This window comes from Neolamprologus multifasciatus, chromosome 20, assembly GCF_963576455.1.
Source record: "Neolamprologus multifasciatus chromosome 20, fNeoMul1.2, whole genome shotgun sequence".
NCBI classification, from domain to species: domain Eukaryota; kingdom Metazoa; phylum Chordata; class Actinopteri; order Cichliformes; family Cichlidae; genus Neolamprologus; species Neolamprologus multifasciatus.
The window spans coordinates 33,637,259-33,651,452 of NC_140458.1; the positions used below are offsets into that span (position 1 = coordinate 33,637,259).

Sequence of the window (14,194 nt, forward strand, 5' to 3'; positions counted from 1 at the left end):
AAAGAAAAGGTATCAAGTTGAACATGGAATTATGTTCAGACACAACAGGATAAATAAACCGTACACTTTTCTGTGGAGCTCGACTGCACACACACCTTTATTCAGTCTGCCATGCTGAATGTCAGCAGTAGGACGTTCATGTAAATGGGCCGCAGTTGCAAAAGTGTGAAAACTTACAACTGAGCTCTGAGCTCTTTACATTTAGTTTGCACAATTTAATTTGGAAGAAACACTTCATTTAAAGATCTTTCCAGTTTCACCAAAAACAACTGAGCTTAAAAGTCTACAATAAAAAATTCTGAGACGTCTGCTTTGTAATTGTATTCAGCCACGATGAACCGCAAATGGGAGGAAGACTGACGTCTTAACACACAACATAAAATAACTTGAAATCGGATGCTGCCAGTCGTAGAGAGAGAACTGCATCATACATAGTACAAATGGGCTCAGGACACTAAACTCTGAACAGTGAAGTTGCATCTCTCTCTAGCCTAACCACCCTGTGCCACATCACCCCAACTCCTTAGCATGCCAGCTCCTCTCACAAATCCAAGCTTGCTGCATCTTTTATGCGTACAAGGGGGCTCAGCTTTCAGGAGCGAGCCAGGGAGCATGTGTGTGGAGCTTTAATTCCTATTGTATTCGTGCAGTCTTGGTGTGTGTGAGTGTGTCTGTGTTTTAGCAAAAGAGGGAGCGGGAGATAGAGATGAAGAAAAAGACGGAACAAGGACCCATCTGTCAGCACAGTGCACCAATCCCTCCCATTCCACTCGGAGTCCCAGGGGACAAGAGCGCGAGACAACTCACTTGTGGCAGTGTTTTTTTTGTAAGGAATGGGGTTGCCCCCATTAATACCAACAACAGCACTTAAAAAGCTAAAGTGGGGCTGGTACTCTTTTAGTCGTGAACATAAACTTGTCTTGGACAGCTCATGCCAAAGCTGACAATGCATTTCTTTTTTGGCCAATCAATCAAATCAAAGCATACATTAAAATCTGATTTATGTTCACAAAATCTTCATTATTAAAATGCATCTCTTTGAAACACAGTACGTCAGTTCAGACTGTGTAACTTTACTTGTCTACTTTAACTTTACTTGTAACTTTACTTGTTGCAAAGATAAATATGTGGAACTATCCCAAGTTCAAATCATGCAAACTCATCAAAAGTTGGTTCAGATCATCTGTGTTCACCGTGACCTCTTCCGGAAGGTTGGCTTTCTATGTTATTGCTTAAATGGGAGCAGGGCAATTCCCTTTCCGTTAGTCAGTCAGTCATTTGGGAAACCGATGGGGATTGTCGGAGACTGCTAGGCTCCAATTCCCCATGCAGGCTGCAGGTGTGGCGTGGCCATACTCACACTCCTGGGACAGAAGGAGAGTGTATATATTTGGGGGTGTAGAAGTGCATCCACCAGGGGAGCTTTGGGCACATCATATTAGCCACATACACAAAGGACAAGGCTTATCTTCCTGTCCACATACCTTTATGGCCAGTGCACTGACCAGGAGTGATTATAGAGGTAGATAAATACTGTTTCAAGCACAAGACATGTACTCGCGAGTGACGCCTGAGCATCCAAGCAACAGATGCCCCCACCCCCCAGTTACTCCCATATTCAGCCATCTGTTAGCTTACGTCTAATAAATCGTTTGATAAGTGCGTGTTTTCAAGCGCTTCTTGTCGATTAATCGCGTGATTATATCTTTCCCCCCGGAAATACTGCTCTTAAAAACAAGGAAACTTCACCGGATAGTCGAAAAGGTTCAGTCACGAGCACAGCTGTGCGCAATCGCGCGCACAATTGGGATCAATGCGGGGGCACGTGCGACTCGCGAGACCCCGTCTGTCAGTGGCCGGTCGTAACAATAGACCCCCACTGAGCTGCGGCTCGCCACGCACGACGACTGGCGGGCGTTTCTCGTGCTTTGGCATTTGTAGTTAAAAGTGTGCAAAACGACCAATATTTACATAAGATTTGTGAAGACTAATAAAAGACGTAAACTCACGTCACGTGGACTACGCGTTTGATTCAAAGGCTCTACTGAAAAGTTAGGTTGTACGTGTTTAAAGTTTAAACAAAAGACAAACAAACAAACAAAAAACGACATAGAAAGCAAAGCATAAAAGCAATTAGTTACAAGCCAAATGTATCATTGATAATCTAGTAACTAGACGGTGTAGCTGATTACGTTTCCAAATGGATTCTCATAAGCAGATCTAAATGTGTCTCGATCGCAGGACCAATCGACTCAGTAATCAGATTGCCGACTCCTTGGGGCCAAATATGACGCTAAAAATTGAAGGAAACAATTGAATGAGTGGTTGAACAGCGCACACACCTGCTCTCCGCACACCACGCTGTCAAAATCACTTAAATACGCACACAAGGAAGAGCGTCTCTTAACTCATTGAAGATCAAGCCCACACTGCGTTTAATGAAGTGGAAAATGTATAATCCAACTGACTAATGAAGAGATAGACAATCGATTACGATGGTTAACACACTCACGCAGTAGCAAACAGTCCAGTGGATTTTACGATTTCTGTGTTTTCAGATTTGAGGGCAACAACAAGAGATCTTCATTCAAGTCAGATGTGACTGGAAATCTAACAGTAAACTCCTGCGTAATACTGAAATCTGTTATTATTGAGTTTGAGTTATTTTTTCTTCTTTTATTAAAAAATAGCTTTAACATATATTTCAATTTGCGCGCAATCGTGGTACTTGTAGGCCTATAGGGGCATTCATTTTGCAACACAACTTAAAATTAGAAAAAAAGTAGGATAAGGCGGGATTAGCAGAAGATTGGAAAAATGATTAGTTTTGTTTTAGACATGAATATACCTTTAGATAGTAGTATAAGCAAAGTCACATTTGGGGAAAGAGTCTTATGAAATCTGACCGCTGGAAGGGTGTGTATAGGCTATAAGATGCTCAATAATATGGCATGTGCTCCTTAAACTGCTACCAAGTGTTTTCAAGTTCCTCTTTGTTGACCGCTGTGCATTTCTGACGCCCTATACACCCATCCTTTCGTAGTTCACGGACTTCATGATTTAAAAAAAAAAATGTTACGCATGTACCCTGTCGCGCTCTCTCGCTCGCTGCACATTTGCCAAAACTTCTGGTCACGAGCACGCCACGCGCGTTTGGATAAGTTGACGGTGGGTGGGGCGGCAGAGGGAGGGACTTGCCCGGTTAAAGGCAAAAAGAATATCAGCCCGATCGTGTCATTTGGAGATGAAAGTTCCAAGCGTACTCATGGCCATCTGAGGGAGCAGAAGATTAAGAGACACTGGCCGGTGCGCGAAGAAAGAAACACAGCAGTTGTGGACTTATCACTCTTTTATTAGTCTGTTTAACATTTAAAAATCTGTTGTGAACGAAGCGAAAACGGATCCCGAACAGGTGAGTTGACATTTTATGTCCAAGTCTTGCGAAAGAAATAGAAAAAAACCCATATGGCTCACATTAGAGCTAATAAATTTAACACATGCAATTTTTGCAGAAAAAACTCTTAAGCTTATTTACAGCTGTGAAAACCTTTCAAATCACCCAAAGCATCATCCTATTATTTACAGTTCGATCTTCTTTCTGTTCAGTGGGATGTACAGTAAAGACAGAATTACGAGCCCAAAGTTCGCTCTACAAGTTACTTTAAATTGTCTCACAAAGTAGGACTTTTTTGCACAACAATAACAAATATTCTTCGTTTCACTTAACATTAAAGTACAAAATAACATTTAAAATATGATTTTGGTGATATAGATTGCTATGCAAAAAGTATAATAATAATAATAATAAAAATAATATTAATGAAGATATTCTAACAGAGAAATGTGTGTGTGTGTGTGTGTGTGTTGGGGGGTTGCATGTTTGTTGATTTGTATGTTGCCTGTTTAATCTTTGAGCTTTATATACTGAGTAAATCCCGTGGTGTCCCAGATTGACAGCGTCTCTGAAAGACTGGAGAATAACAGCAGGGAACCACTCATCCATCTCATTCTGAAAACAGCCATTTATTCATTAATATCCAAATTTCACAGTGAGATTGATTTTAAATAATTACTGGATTTATTTCAGAACTGTTATGCGACAGAGGTGCTTGCACTTCACATAAGTGATCTGTCCATACTGCCCTGCTGAAATGAGAGCACTCTCAGTCAGTGTGTGCTTCTTCGGGTACCCATCAGTTATAAATAATAATACAGTTTTATCACGTTATAGGGGAATAGCCTCGAGGATTTACATTCACAGACACTCAAAGTATTGAATTTGTTGTGTGGGCTCTTTTTCTTTAGATCAAAATGATGACCAAATCATTTGGGAAAAGTGGGGATGTGAGTGAGCTGGTGAGCTCTCTCAGCTGGCTCGATGATGACGGCAGCTCACAGGATGGAGATGAAAGCCCAGAATTGACGGGACGCCATGGCCTGACTGTAGGGGGTCGCCTCCGCTCCTGCACAGAACTGGGTAGTGAGGATATGGAGGAAGAGGAGGAAGAGGAAGAGGACGAAGAAGATGGAGAAAATGGAGAAAATGCTCCCAAAAGGAGAGGCCCTAAAAGGAAGAAGATGACCAAAGCTAGACAGGAGAGGTTTCGTGCACGGCGAATAAAGGCCAATGCCAGAGAACGTTCTCGTATGCATGGGCTAAATGATGCTCTGGATAATCTGCGCAGAGTGATGCCTTGCTACTCTAAGACACAAAAGCTGTCGAAGATTGAGACTCTGCGGCTGGCCCGCAATTACATCTGGGCTCTATCGGAGGTGCTAGAAAGTGGCCAGTCCCCAGAGAGTCATGGATTTGTGGAGATGCTGTGTAAAGGTTTGTCCCAGCCTACCAGCAACCTTGTGGCTGGCTGGCTGCAGCTGGGACCCAGTCCGATGATTCTTAATAAGCTGGACGACAAGTGCGGAGGTCCAGGAATGGGTAGTATGGTGGCTGGCCATCCCCTCAGCTACCCATCCCCAGGCCTTCCCAGCCCACCCTACGGCTCCCTCGAGGCATCGCACCTCCTCCAAATGAAAGGATTCAAGGGGCCTGTATATGACAACCCCTCCCCTAACGAGTGCAGCAGCAGCACTCCTCCATACGATGGGCCCCTCACTCCCCCTCTCAGCATCAGTGGCAACTTTGCCCTGAAGCAGGAGCCATCTCCGCATGAGTCAGAGAGGAACTACACACCCCACCATGCTCACTACCTCTCATCCCACCATTACCCCACGTCCACGACAGGCAGCCTACCAGGGGGGCCTCAGGCCCACCCACTTTTACAGGCTTCTCGCTACGAGTTGCCCCTGGATGTGGCCTTTGACTCCTTTGCTCCCCCTCACCTCATCACCTCTCACATGGGTACCATCTGAAATGTGATAGTACCAGTGAATGAGTGACTGTTATGAATAGAGTAGAAGCACTGCTCCTGTATAAACTGCTGTAAAAAAAGGACGACTGTGGTACTGAGTGTATAGAGAAAAATGTTTGCTTTTATGTTGTCTAGTACTCTGGGAGAGCACTGAACGCTCAGAGAGAAGACTCATCACCTCAACTCAATCTACCTGAAACATGCACCCATAACATTTATTATTGTATTTATTTCACTTTTGTTTATATGTTAATCTTCTTTTGAACACATTGCTCCGTCGGTTTTTAAAGAGTTGAAGTAAAAATTAGTTTACCAAATCAGACGTCCTCGCTGAAGCATTATTCAGATGCTCGTGTTTGAACAAATACTTTATTATTTACACGTCTACGCATAAAAAGAAATCGATCAAAAAGTCACCCATTGTGCACTGAGGCCTACAGCCAGTTTCCTTCCGAATCTAAGAAAAGCAATGCATTTATTTATACCTGTATTTAATATTTATTTTGATAATGTCTGTTTTATATTTCTCTCAGCACAGTTTCTGTTTCACTGTCTTGGGTCGATGCCAGCCACTGGTAGCTGTACTGTATTTAATTTATTTATTTTAAGTCTTTCAGGTACTTGTTCATTTGGTGTCACGATTTTTGTCATACTGTACTGTTAATATTTTGCTGTTTCGCACTTAATTAAATAAATATTCTTATATTATATGCTATTTCCATAGTAACACGTGTGCCATGTCTTTTTGTGATGTTACGCTGTCATCCATTTCTTACATTTTAGTTTAACAGAAAGACAAACGCATGCACACAAGCTTGGTACAGTGATGTTTTCATTCATTTAGATTTCTTTTTGCTTTGTTTTAGTATTACACTTATATTATAAAGCACAGTAGATAACACAGAGATGACTCTTTTTGCTAAGCCCTCACATCAGAGGACAAATTATTTTCATCAACTCGATTACAATTTCAGTTAAATTACAAGTTCTGGTTTTAAAAAATAAATAAATGTGAGTCAGCGACAGCTGTTACATCACTCTCACTAGCTTTGTGCATCGTTTTAGATGCAGCATTTTCAGAATATCCCTGTAATCTGGTCACGATTACCAGCAGGTGCAGTATTGGGCATTTTTCAGTACTCATAAATGCATTTTTACATGCAAAATAAGTATTACACAAACAACACGAATAGCTAATTAGTATATTTAGATTTTTGCGGCTCTAAATCATTTTACAATAGAAGAGTGTGCCAACTAAAAAAAAAAAGGGAAATCAGCAAGACTGGATGAAGGAGTACTTTGTGGCTGGGAAATAGAGATCTGTTGCATGATATGAGTGTGTGCATGTGTGTGTGAGAGAGAAAGAGTCTGTGCATGATGTCATTCAAAGGCTTGCTCCGGGGTTTCCATCAGGTCAGGCGGGAGGCTGTTGGGGGCCATGGGAAAACTGCTCCGGGGAACAGGTGAACCTGTCACAGCTCTGAGCCTCTATCGTTGCCTTTCTCTCCCATGTGTCCCATTTTCCCATGTAGCTCATGCCAAAACACTGAAGGGCAAGAACTCATTTTCCAATAATTCATCCAGTTACTGAATGGTAAACTAGCCTGGGTTTTCTCTGAGACACAGCACATGTGCATGAAGGATGCTATAGTAGCTGAGAAGATTAGCTTTTATGAATATTAAAATAATGCAGTCTCTACATACTGATGCCATAAATGGGTAAAAGTTCAGCAAAGCAGAAAAAGGATGCATCAATCCAGAGATAATGTAAAGCTGAACCTAAAACATTTCTATCACTCAACTAATGACCGGAGTATCAGTTTTGACTTTCATGATTGTGCTGAGGGACATGATGACTCTTGAAATAAACAAAGAACAGGGCGGCAGAGTGCAAAGATGAAGTGCATGAGTGTATTTATCCTTGTGGTCCTTTGGCCAATTGTAAAAAAAAAAAAAAAAAGGGGGAAGGTGCTTTTGGATGCTGTTCCCTAAGAGGACTCCCCCTTCGTTTCCTTCAGCGACCCCTCCAAAGATTTGTCATTTCCAGTCCTGGCAACAGTGGAGAAGGGCTGGAAAAGAAAAGGGAATGATTGTTTTAGTGGGCGCCACTGGTCTATTGTGAACGCAGCCTGTTCTTTCTCTTGACCTGTGACCTGTATTGTTGTTGGGCTCCTTGTTTGGGGAGGTCAGACAGCTGGGGGAACGGTGGGGGGCTGATGGACAGCTGGGCCAATTTGGGGAGAAAGAGAGAAAGAGCAGAGAGTGAGAGCATAAAAGAGAGAAACGGGAGAGGCAAAGGGAAGTAAGTGTGTTGTGGAAGAGTGGAGAAGTGGAGAGAGGAGGAGAGGGCAGCAGAGGTGACCGAGGTCCTTGATCCTCAATTGGAAGTTTGTCCCCTCTGCTGCCGTGTGTCGGCCGTGGTGAAGGAATGACACATAGCTCAAAACAAAAATGCATGCTCTTTGTGTGCTTGCTATTCGGCTACAGCAAAAACTGTGTGTGCATGTGAGAGAGAGAGAATGTAGTGGTTCTTTTTTTGGTGGTGGGGTTGTTACGACTTATCCTCCATAGTCCAAATAATACATGAGTGGGTGGATATGGAAATAATCCCTATAAATTGACTTTGGATACAAGATTAGAAAACACAGGACAGTCTTGCGCGAGGAGCAGCAATTTCAGAAGATTTAGAAATATTTACGTGCCATAAGCTTTTAAAATGTAATTTTTTCTTGCTAATTTGCGCAAAAAAAAACCTAAATTATTTTAAAATGAAAAAAAAAAAACAATAATTATTGTAACAAAATACTTAAAAAATAGTAGAAAGGTTCATAACTTTACAGTACCATATATCACAGGCGTCACACACACATCAAGTGGCTCTTGTCTATAATAAGGGCGTGATGATGAGGGTCTAGTAATGGGAAGGGAACACATGCTCTGTGATGCCATCTTGGCTGAGGCGACAGGCAAGGGAACACAACCTGTAGCTCGATCCCCTGGGAGAGTGAGGTCATGTCAGATATCAGCACACGGGGGTCCCATGCTCCAGCTAATGATTTCTCAGCTTTAGTACTTTTTATTGATATATGAATATAGCCCAGTAGTTGCTGACAGCATGAGCCTATGTATAGCTTTATCTATATAAAGCACAATTTTTCCTCTAATTCACTTCTCTGCTTATATTTTTTGTTTTCGTGTACAGCATGCCTAATCCGCTAGCTAAACAAGAGTTGCTCACAGTAAAATGAAAAGGTTCTGATCCATAGGAGGTAGATGGAGGGATAAAGCATTGTGATTAAGACTGTATTAATGGGGCCATAGGACGCTGGAAGGCTTTAATCAGTGTCTGTGTGCCGATAATCCCTCTGCCTTTAAGCTGAGGGTGAACACAGTGATTCTCCCTCCTCTTGGGCCTCAGCGCACATGCATAAACACACATGCTTGCTTCTGTGGGGTGCATAAGGCAATGGGTGGCTTGGTTGAGATGTGGAGCACCCCCAAAACAGAAACACCCTACACTCAGGAGCAGCTGGTAGAAGGACCAAGATGATGGCTGGAAAAAAAAGGTGTGGGCAAAGACAGAAAGAGGAAATGGAGCACGGTCTGATTGAGTAAAATAATTTTTAAAAAATGTACTGAGTCAGAGGTTTAACTTCATTTATTAACTAAATTCTAAGTAAGGTGTTGTTAAAATAGCAGCTTTCAGTCATAAATAGTCAATGATGCTTTTTCCCTTTGATAAAACACTAAAACATCAACTGAAAGTTTAAATATTTATATTAATGTCAGGAAAAAATAATAAAATAGAATTTAAGGGCTCTTTTTAAAATATGAAACGTGAACTCAGAAATGGAGGAGGAGGAGGAGAAAGAGGGTAGCTCCCAGGTTCATTACCTATGGAAGTGGGTGTAAAGGTGACATTGTGTGCAAGAGGATGAGGGGTGGACCTTCCCCTCCCAGACTTCTCTCCGAGCATTAGGGTGTTAGAGTTAAAGAGCTTCTAATGGGATCTGGATGCTGTCGTGTTTACCCTGGCCCCCCTGCACACGCCCACTACATTGTGGAAGTTTCTGGGCTTAGGGACACCACAATGGGCTGAGTGTAGGGACAGATGGAGGTCCCTTTGGAGCAGGGCACAAAACACAGCCAAGGTAGACGGGCTGCGGTGTCTTAGAGGAGAAGCAGCCAGAAATGAGAGAATATTTGATGAAAAATGAAAATGAAGTGAATGTTTATTCCCCCCTCCCCTTTGTAATACAATGAACAGTGCAACTCATTGTCCTTAATCTGGCCGTCTATCAACAAATTCATCATTTAAACACACTCACAGACTGTGGTCCACAATCACAATGGAGTCTAAGCTTCTGTGTCAGCTGGCTTCTTTACATGCCAGTCATTTATCCTTTTCATAATATTCCCATCAGAACTTTTCAGACGGAGACAAGAGCGTGAGACTTTAAAAGTTACATTAACATCATCCTGCCTTTCTCAGTGTATCCATTGCGCTCATGACATCTTTTAATTTGCCCTGTGTTTATGAGGGGGTTAAACCGGGTCATATGAGGGGGTAAATGCTGATGTCATTCATTTTGGGCACTATGGAGAATGAGAAGAGAAGATTCAGTGAGAGATGCTGATGAGAAGCGTTGGAGGAGGGTAGAGGGAGGCACTGGTTGCAGGAGCAACAGATGGGGCCGGACTGGAAAGCCCAGGTTGTAAAGTTTCTGTTAGTAACATCTGTCAATTTGTCCATCTGCTACACTTGCCGCTTACAGTTTATTAAAGAGAAACCTATTTCGTGACAAATCCTGTCTCACAGTCATTAAGTGTAGAATTACCTAAACTAAATTAGAACCTAATTTTAAACAAGTATAAGAATGAAGAAAACAGGGTTAACCCAGGACGGTAATGTTGCTGGTAATGGTGTTGTGGTTCTTGTGTTTTGGTTTGTTTGTTTTTCCATAACTTGTGTATCTGCAAATATACACATTCTGTATTTTTCATATGAAAGAAACTATACTGTGGTGGGGCTTGCTAATTTCTTGTTTTTGATTTTTGTTTTGCTTTACTTTTGTTTCATATGTCGTTTGTTTAAGACTAAAAAAAATTAAATGAATGAGAGGTAAAACTTGAGGGGGTAGGGACAAATAAGTAAATACTTCTGCCTACTCCTTTTCAAACAAATAATGGAGTGATATTTTGTAATGATTGTGAAGGCACATGTTTGAAATGAAAATGAACTTAACTGAATTAGATCTGCATGTGTCATAGTGCTCTGTGGACTCCTGTTATTTTAAAGTGTGATTTGTTAGGTTTATTCAGGTTTTAAATAACAGGATGGGAAAAAGTGAAAGGGCATCTTCCCAGCTTAGTTATGATGCAGTGATTTAAAATATTTTACTCCATCCCCACAGATAAGCTCATCTGTTACATCTGTGCCACTTGAGGACAGAAGTCATACGGAGCTATTCGCTTTGTTCATTTTCTGGAGCACACATAAATAAGTGGATTGACACAGGATGTGGGTATAAACCCTGATTAGAGTTACATTAGCAATTACTGCACACATCCCCCTTATGATCCATGTAGTCACGCAAAGCCACACCACTTACCCAAACACCTCATCAGTAAAAAGCCTGAATCTTTCCCCATACTAACTCAACATACACCTTCATATCCTTTAACTTTGTTTTTTAATGAATGCATTTAGCTTCAAGAACAAAATATAGTTTGAGGAAATATTTTACAACAGCACTGCACGAAAGAGACCAGAGGAAATGACAAAAGCAGAACAGTTTATTAAAAAAATATTACATCACCTATGGGCATTTTACTTTAGTTTTGTCTAAAAATATTCTCTTCAATTTGCTCTGCAGTGAGCGGATAAGAGAGAATTAAGCAGCTGATCTGGGCTCAGTGGCCAGAGTGTTACATTAGACATTAATCCAGAACAGTGGAAGGTTGGGGAAGGGATAGCATCTCTTAATCCTTCACGTCATCCAACTAAACCTTCCATAAAACACAGTGAGAAACCAACAGAGGCCTGCATCATGTTTCCCTTGCATAAAGACAGGAGAAAAAGTAAAATGATTTTAAGAGTTAAACCGTTGTTCTTTAAGTGCAAAACAAACCCAGTCAAGTGCTTATCATGCAAGCATCGTTCCCACACCTTCTACTGTCAGCTGCAGCATCTCTTGAATTTCAGTCCCCCTCAGAGTTAGAGAAGTATCCTGGCAAGCCCTCAGTGCACTGTCCCCCTATATGTAACAGATGTTACTGGGGCAACAGTTGGTATTGAAAAGGAGGGGCTTCAGGCCATCTGTCCAGGGTCAAGGTTTGAAAAGGGGTGGTAGGGATGGTGGCACGTTCAGGGAAATGATAAGTGTTTGAAAAGAGAATATAACCCGCATTGTAATCCAGCTCAATGTGCGCTTTCATTTCAGAGTGAGGTGCATTTGTTAAGGTTTTGATGAGAGATTGGGAATTTCAGAAAGTGTATCGGAGTCATAGCAAAACTGCAGCTTTAATGCAAAAGCACCATCTTGTGGTCAAAGACGGTACTGTAAACAAAGTGTCGCATTCGCCTAAGGCTGAGTTTTATGAACTGCTATCCAATCCGACCAGTGAGTCGGGCTGCAGGTTCTTGTTTAACACTTCAGACTGGTATTGAAATAAAATAAGATGCAATAAATAAATGCATAGAATCAGTCCAGCTGAGATTTAAGCACCTCAAGTGTATGGTCTATGGCATCCCTCAAAAAAGCCATCTTCTTGTGACAGACCTTTTTCTAAAGGGAGAATGTTGGAAAAGGGGGGAGAAAATAGTAAGAATTGAGGAAGAGTTCGTGTCTTTGCACACAGCCTACTGATGGGCACTTACGTAGTAAATCTTTAGCCTCTTTTTTTCCAGGTGACAGAATTCAGCCATTGTTAGCTTGGTGAAGTCTTTCTTCATGGTTAAGAAGCCACATTTTGAGCGTCTCTCATGTTCTGACCTTGTCAGATGACATAATAAGCAAAAACACAATTAAAAAACAAAAACATAATGCTATTAGGCAATAATCAGGAGCCATGACTTATCAACTTCATGTAGCAGCATGTAGATACAAATTAAATGTTTAACTACTGCACCCCAGGTAGTATATTTTTTCTTACCAGGGATCATCATCTGGTTCCCAGCCCTCGAGCTCGAGCAGACAGAAGAAGCAGCAGGCAACATCTGGCTCATTCTCACTGGGGCAGTGGACAAACCCAGCTTTGGCCATCTGCAAATGTAAAAAGCAAGAGAGACCATATTGTCTGAAACCTTTTGTTGCCAGGCAGACCAAGAATTAAGAAGTTTTTTTGCAAAGGAATAAGTTTAATTGAAAACGAAACCTGACGATGGTCTCCTTTTGACTTAAGAGGGTAACATGGCACATGGTGCTGCTCATAAAGCAAGATGTCAGCAGCCTGTTTATCATGACAAGACTAGAAGGTACCGGGTCAAGCCCGTGCACTGGACACTTGATGAAACTGAATCTGGCACCTCCCTAACCATAAATTGCACGCTGCCAGGCTTTCATAAAAGTATGTAGTGGAATACCAATGATCATCATCAGTTACAATTATGATTCATGGAGATGTGTAAATACTGTATACAGTTTGAACTACCTACACTTAGACTTCATTACATATTACCTTTAAATACTTTGTGTCAATACAAGATGTTAAGTCATATTTAGAAAGCAGTTCCACTATTTAAATAAAAATATTTTCCCAAGAAGTTGCAGTTAAACCAACCTGTTAGAAAATAGATTTGACCAAAGGTAACCGCTGTGTAAATCCATAACATATTGTAGATACAACAAATATGATGGAAACAAGCTAATCATGTTCCAAAGCATCAAGATTTCAGTTACTTGCCATGGGTGTCATACCTTTTCAGGCGTGCAGTTGCATTCCTCTCTAAATGGCCAGTCTACAAAACTTCGCTCACGTAAATCATGACTGTACATTTTGCCAAATGAGTAAAACCTTTTCGCCAGCACATCAACGCTCGCCATAATGTTACCAAGAATGGACTCAGCCTGACATGTGCTTAAATCACTGCCATGCACACTTCTGCAGCTGTTTTCACTTTTCACTGATTAAATTCTCTGCAGGTTCAAGGCCGTGAGGATCTGTTCAGACTTGCTTTTGTTATTATGTTCTACAGTTTTTTGTTGTGAATATCTTTATTATATTAAGGCTACGTCCACACGTACGCGGGTATTTTTGAAAACGCAGATTTTTCTATGCGTTTGCACTTTTCGTTCACACGTAAACGACGTTTTCGGTCACTGAAAACGGAGATTTCTAAAAACTCCGGCCAGGGTGGATATTTTCTAAAACTCCGTTTTTGCATTTCCGTGTTGACGAGAAAAACGCAGCGTCAAAGATGTGCGCCTTTTTTGACGTCACACTGTGCGCCACGTTATTGTTTCGGTGAAATGAATTTCTACAATACTATTACTGTTAACTGTTCTCTCTGCAGTGTTTAAATGCTTACATATACACACACAGTTACTGTCCCTCCACACATACGACTCGGTTCTGCTTCTATGCCCCAGCTTTGTTTACTTTTTCCCACCGAGGCTTCTAGACTTCTGATTGGCCAACATTTCTACACGGATAGGAATATAGCGCCACCTGCTGCTTTGGCATGTTCCTAGCAGCGTTTTCCTTCATTTCTGCCTTTACGTGTGGACGGGATTATTTTTTAAAACAAAAACGGAAAATCTCCGTTTTCAAAAATACCCGTGTACGTGTGGACGTAGCGTAAGATTGAAACTTGTTATACAAGT

General features: G+C 41.5%; 2 protein-coding genes across 2 annotated transcripts; one reads left to right on the forward strand and one right to left on the reverse strand.

Annotated features, from left to right (window-relative positions):
• Positions 1-3,194: 3,194 nt before the first annotated feature.
• Positions 3,195-7,811, forward strand: neurod4 (neuronal differentiation 4). The gene is made up of 2 exons (XM_085145473.1): positions 3,195-3,412; positions 4,306-7,811. Exon 2 carries the CDS (start codon positions 4,312-4,314, stop codon positions 5,368-5,370), a length of 1,059 nt encoding a protein of 352 aa, XP_085001599.1. The 5' UTR covers positions 3,195-3,412; positions 4,306-4,311; the 3' UTR covers positions 5,371-7,811.
• Positions 7,812-11,172: 3,361 nt separating this feature from the next.
• birc5b (baculoviral IAP repeat containing 5b) lies at positions 11,173-13,445 on the reverse strand. The gene is made up of 4 exons (XM_085145480.1): positions 13,289-13,445; positions 12,525-12,634; positions 12,250-12,364; positions 11,173-12,157 (listed from the first exon to the last, which is right to left on the reverse strand). The coding sequence occupies exons 1-4, from the start codon at positions 13,412-13,414 to the stop codon at positions 12,074-12,076; spliced, it is 435 nt and encodes a 144-aa protein (XP_085001606.1). The 5' UTR covers positions 13,415-13,445; the 3' UTR covers positions 11,173-12,073.
• Positions 13,446-14,194: the final 749 nt, after the last annotated feature.

Excerpts from the sequence above, each read along its gene's own strand:
- neurod4 (XM_085145473.1), top strand. The coding sequence starts at position 4,312 with ATGATGACCAAATCATTTGGGAAAAGTGGGGATGTGAGTGAGCTGGTG.
- birc5b (XM_085145480.1), bottom strand. The coding sequence starts at position 13,414 with ATGGCGAGCGTTGATGTGCTGGCGAAAAGGTTTTACTCATTTGGCAAA. Across the intron at positions 12,365-12,524 it reads GAACCAGATGATGATCCCTG|GTCAGAACATGAGAGACGCT; the intron begins GTAAGAAAAAAT and ends TCATCTGACAAG. Across the intron at positions 12,158-12,249 it reads AGAGGCTAAAGATTTACTAC|AAAAAGGTCTGTCACAAGAA; the intron begins GTAAGTGCCCAT and ends TTCTCCCTTTAG.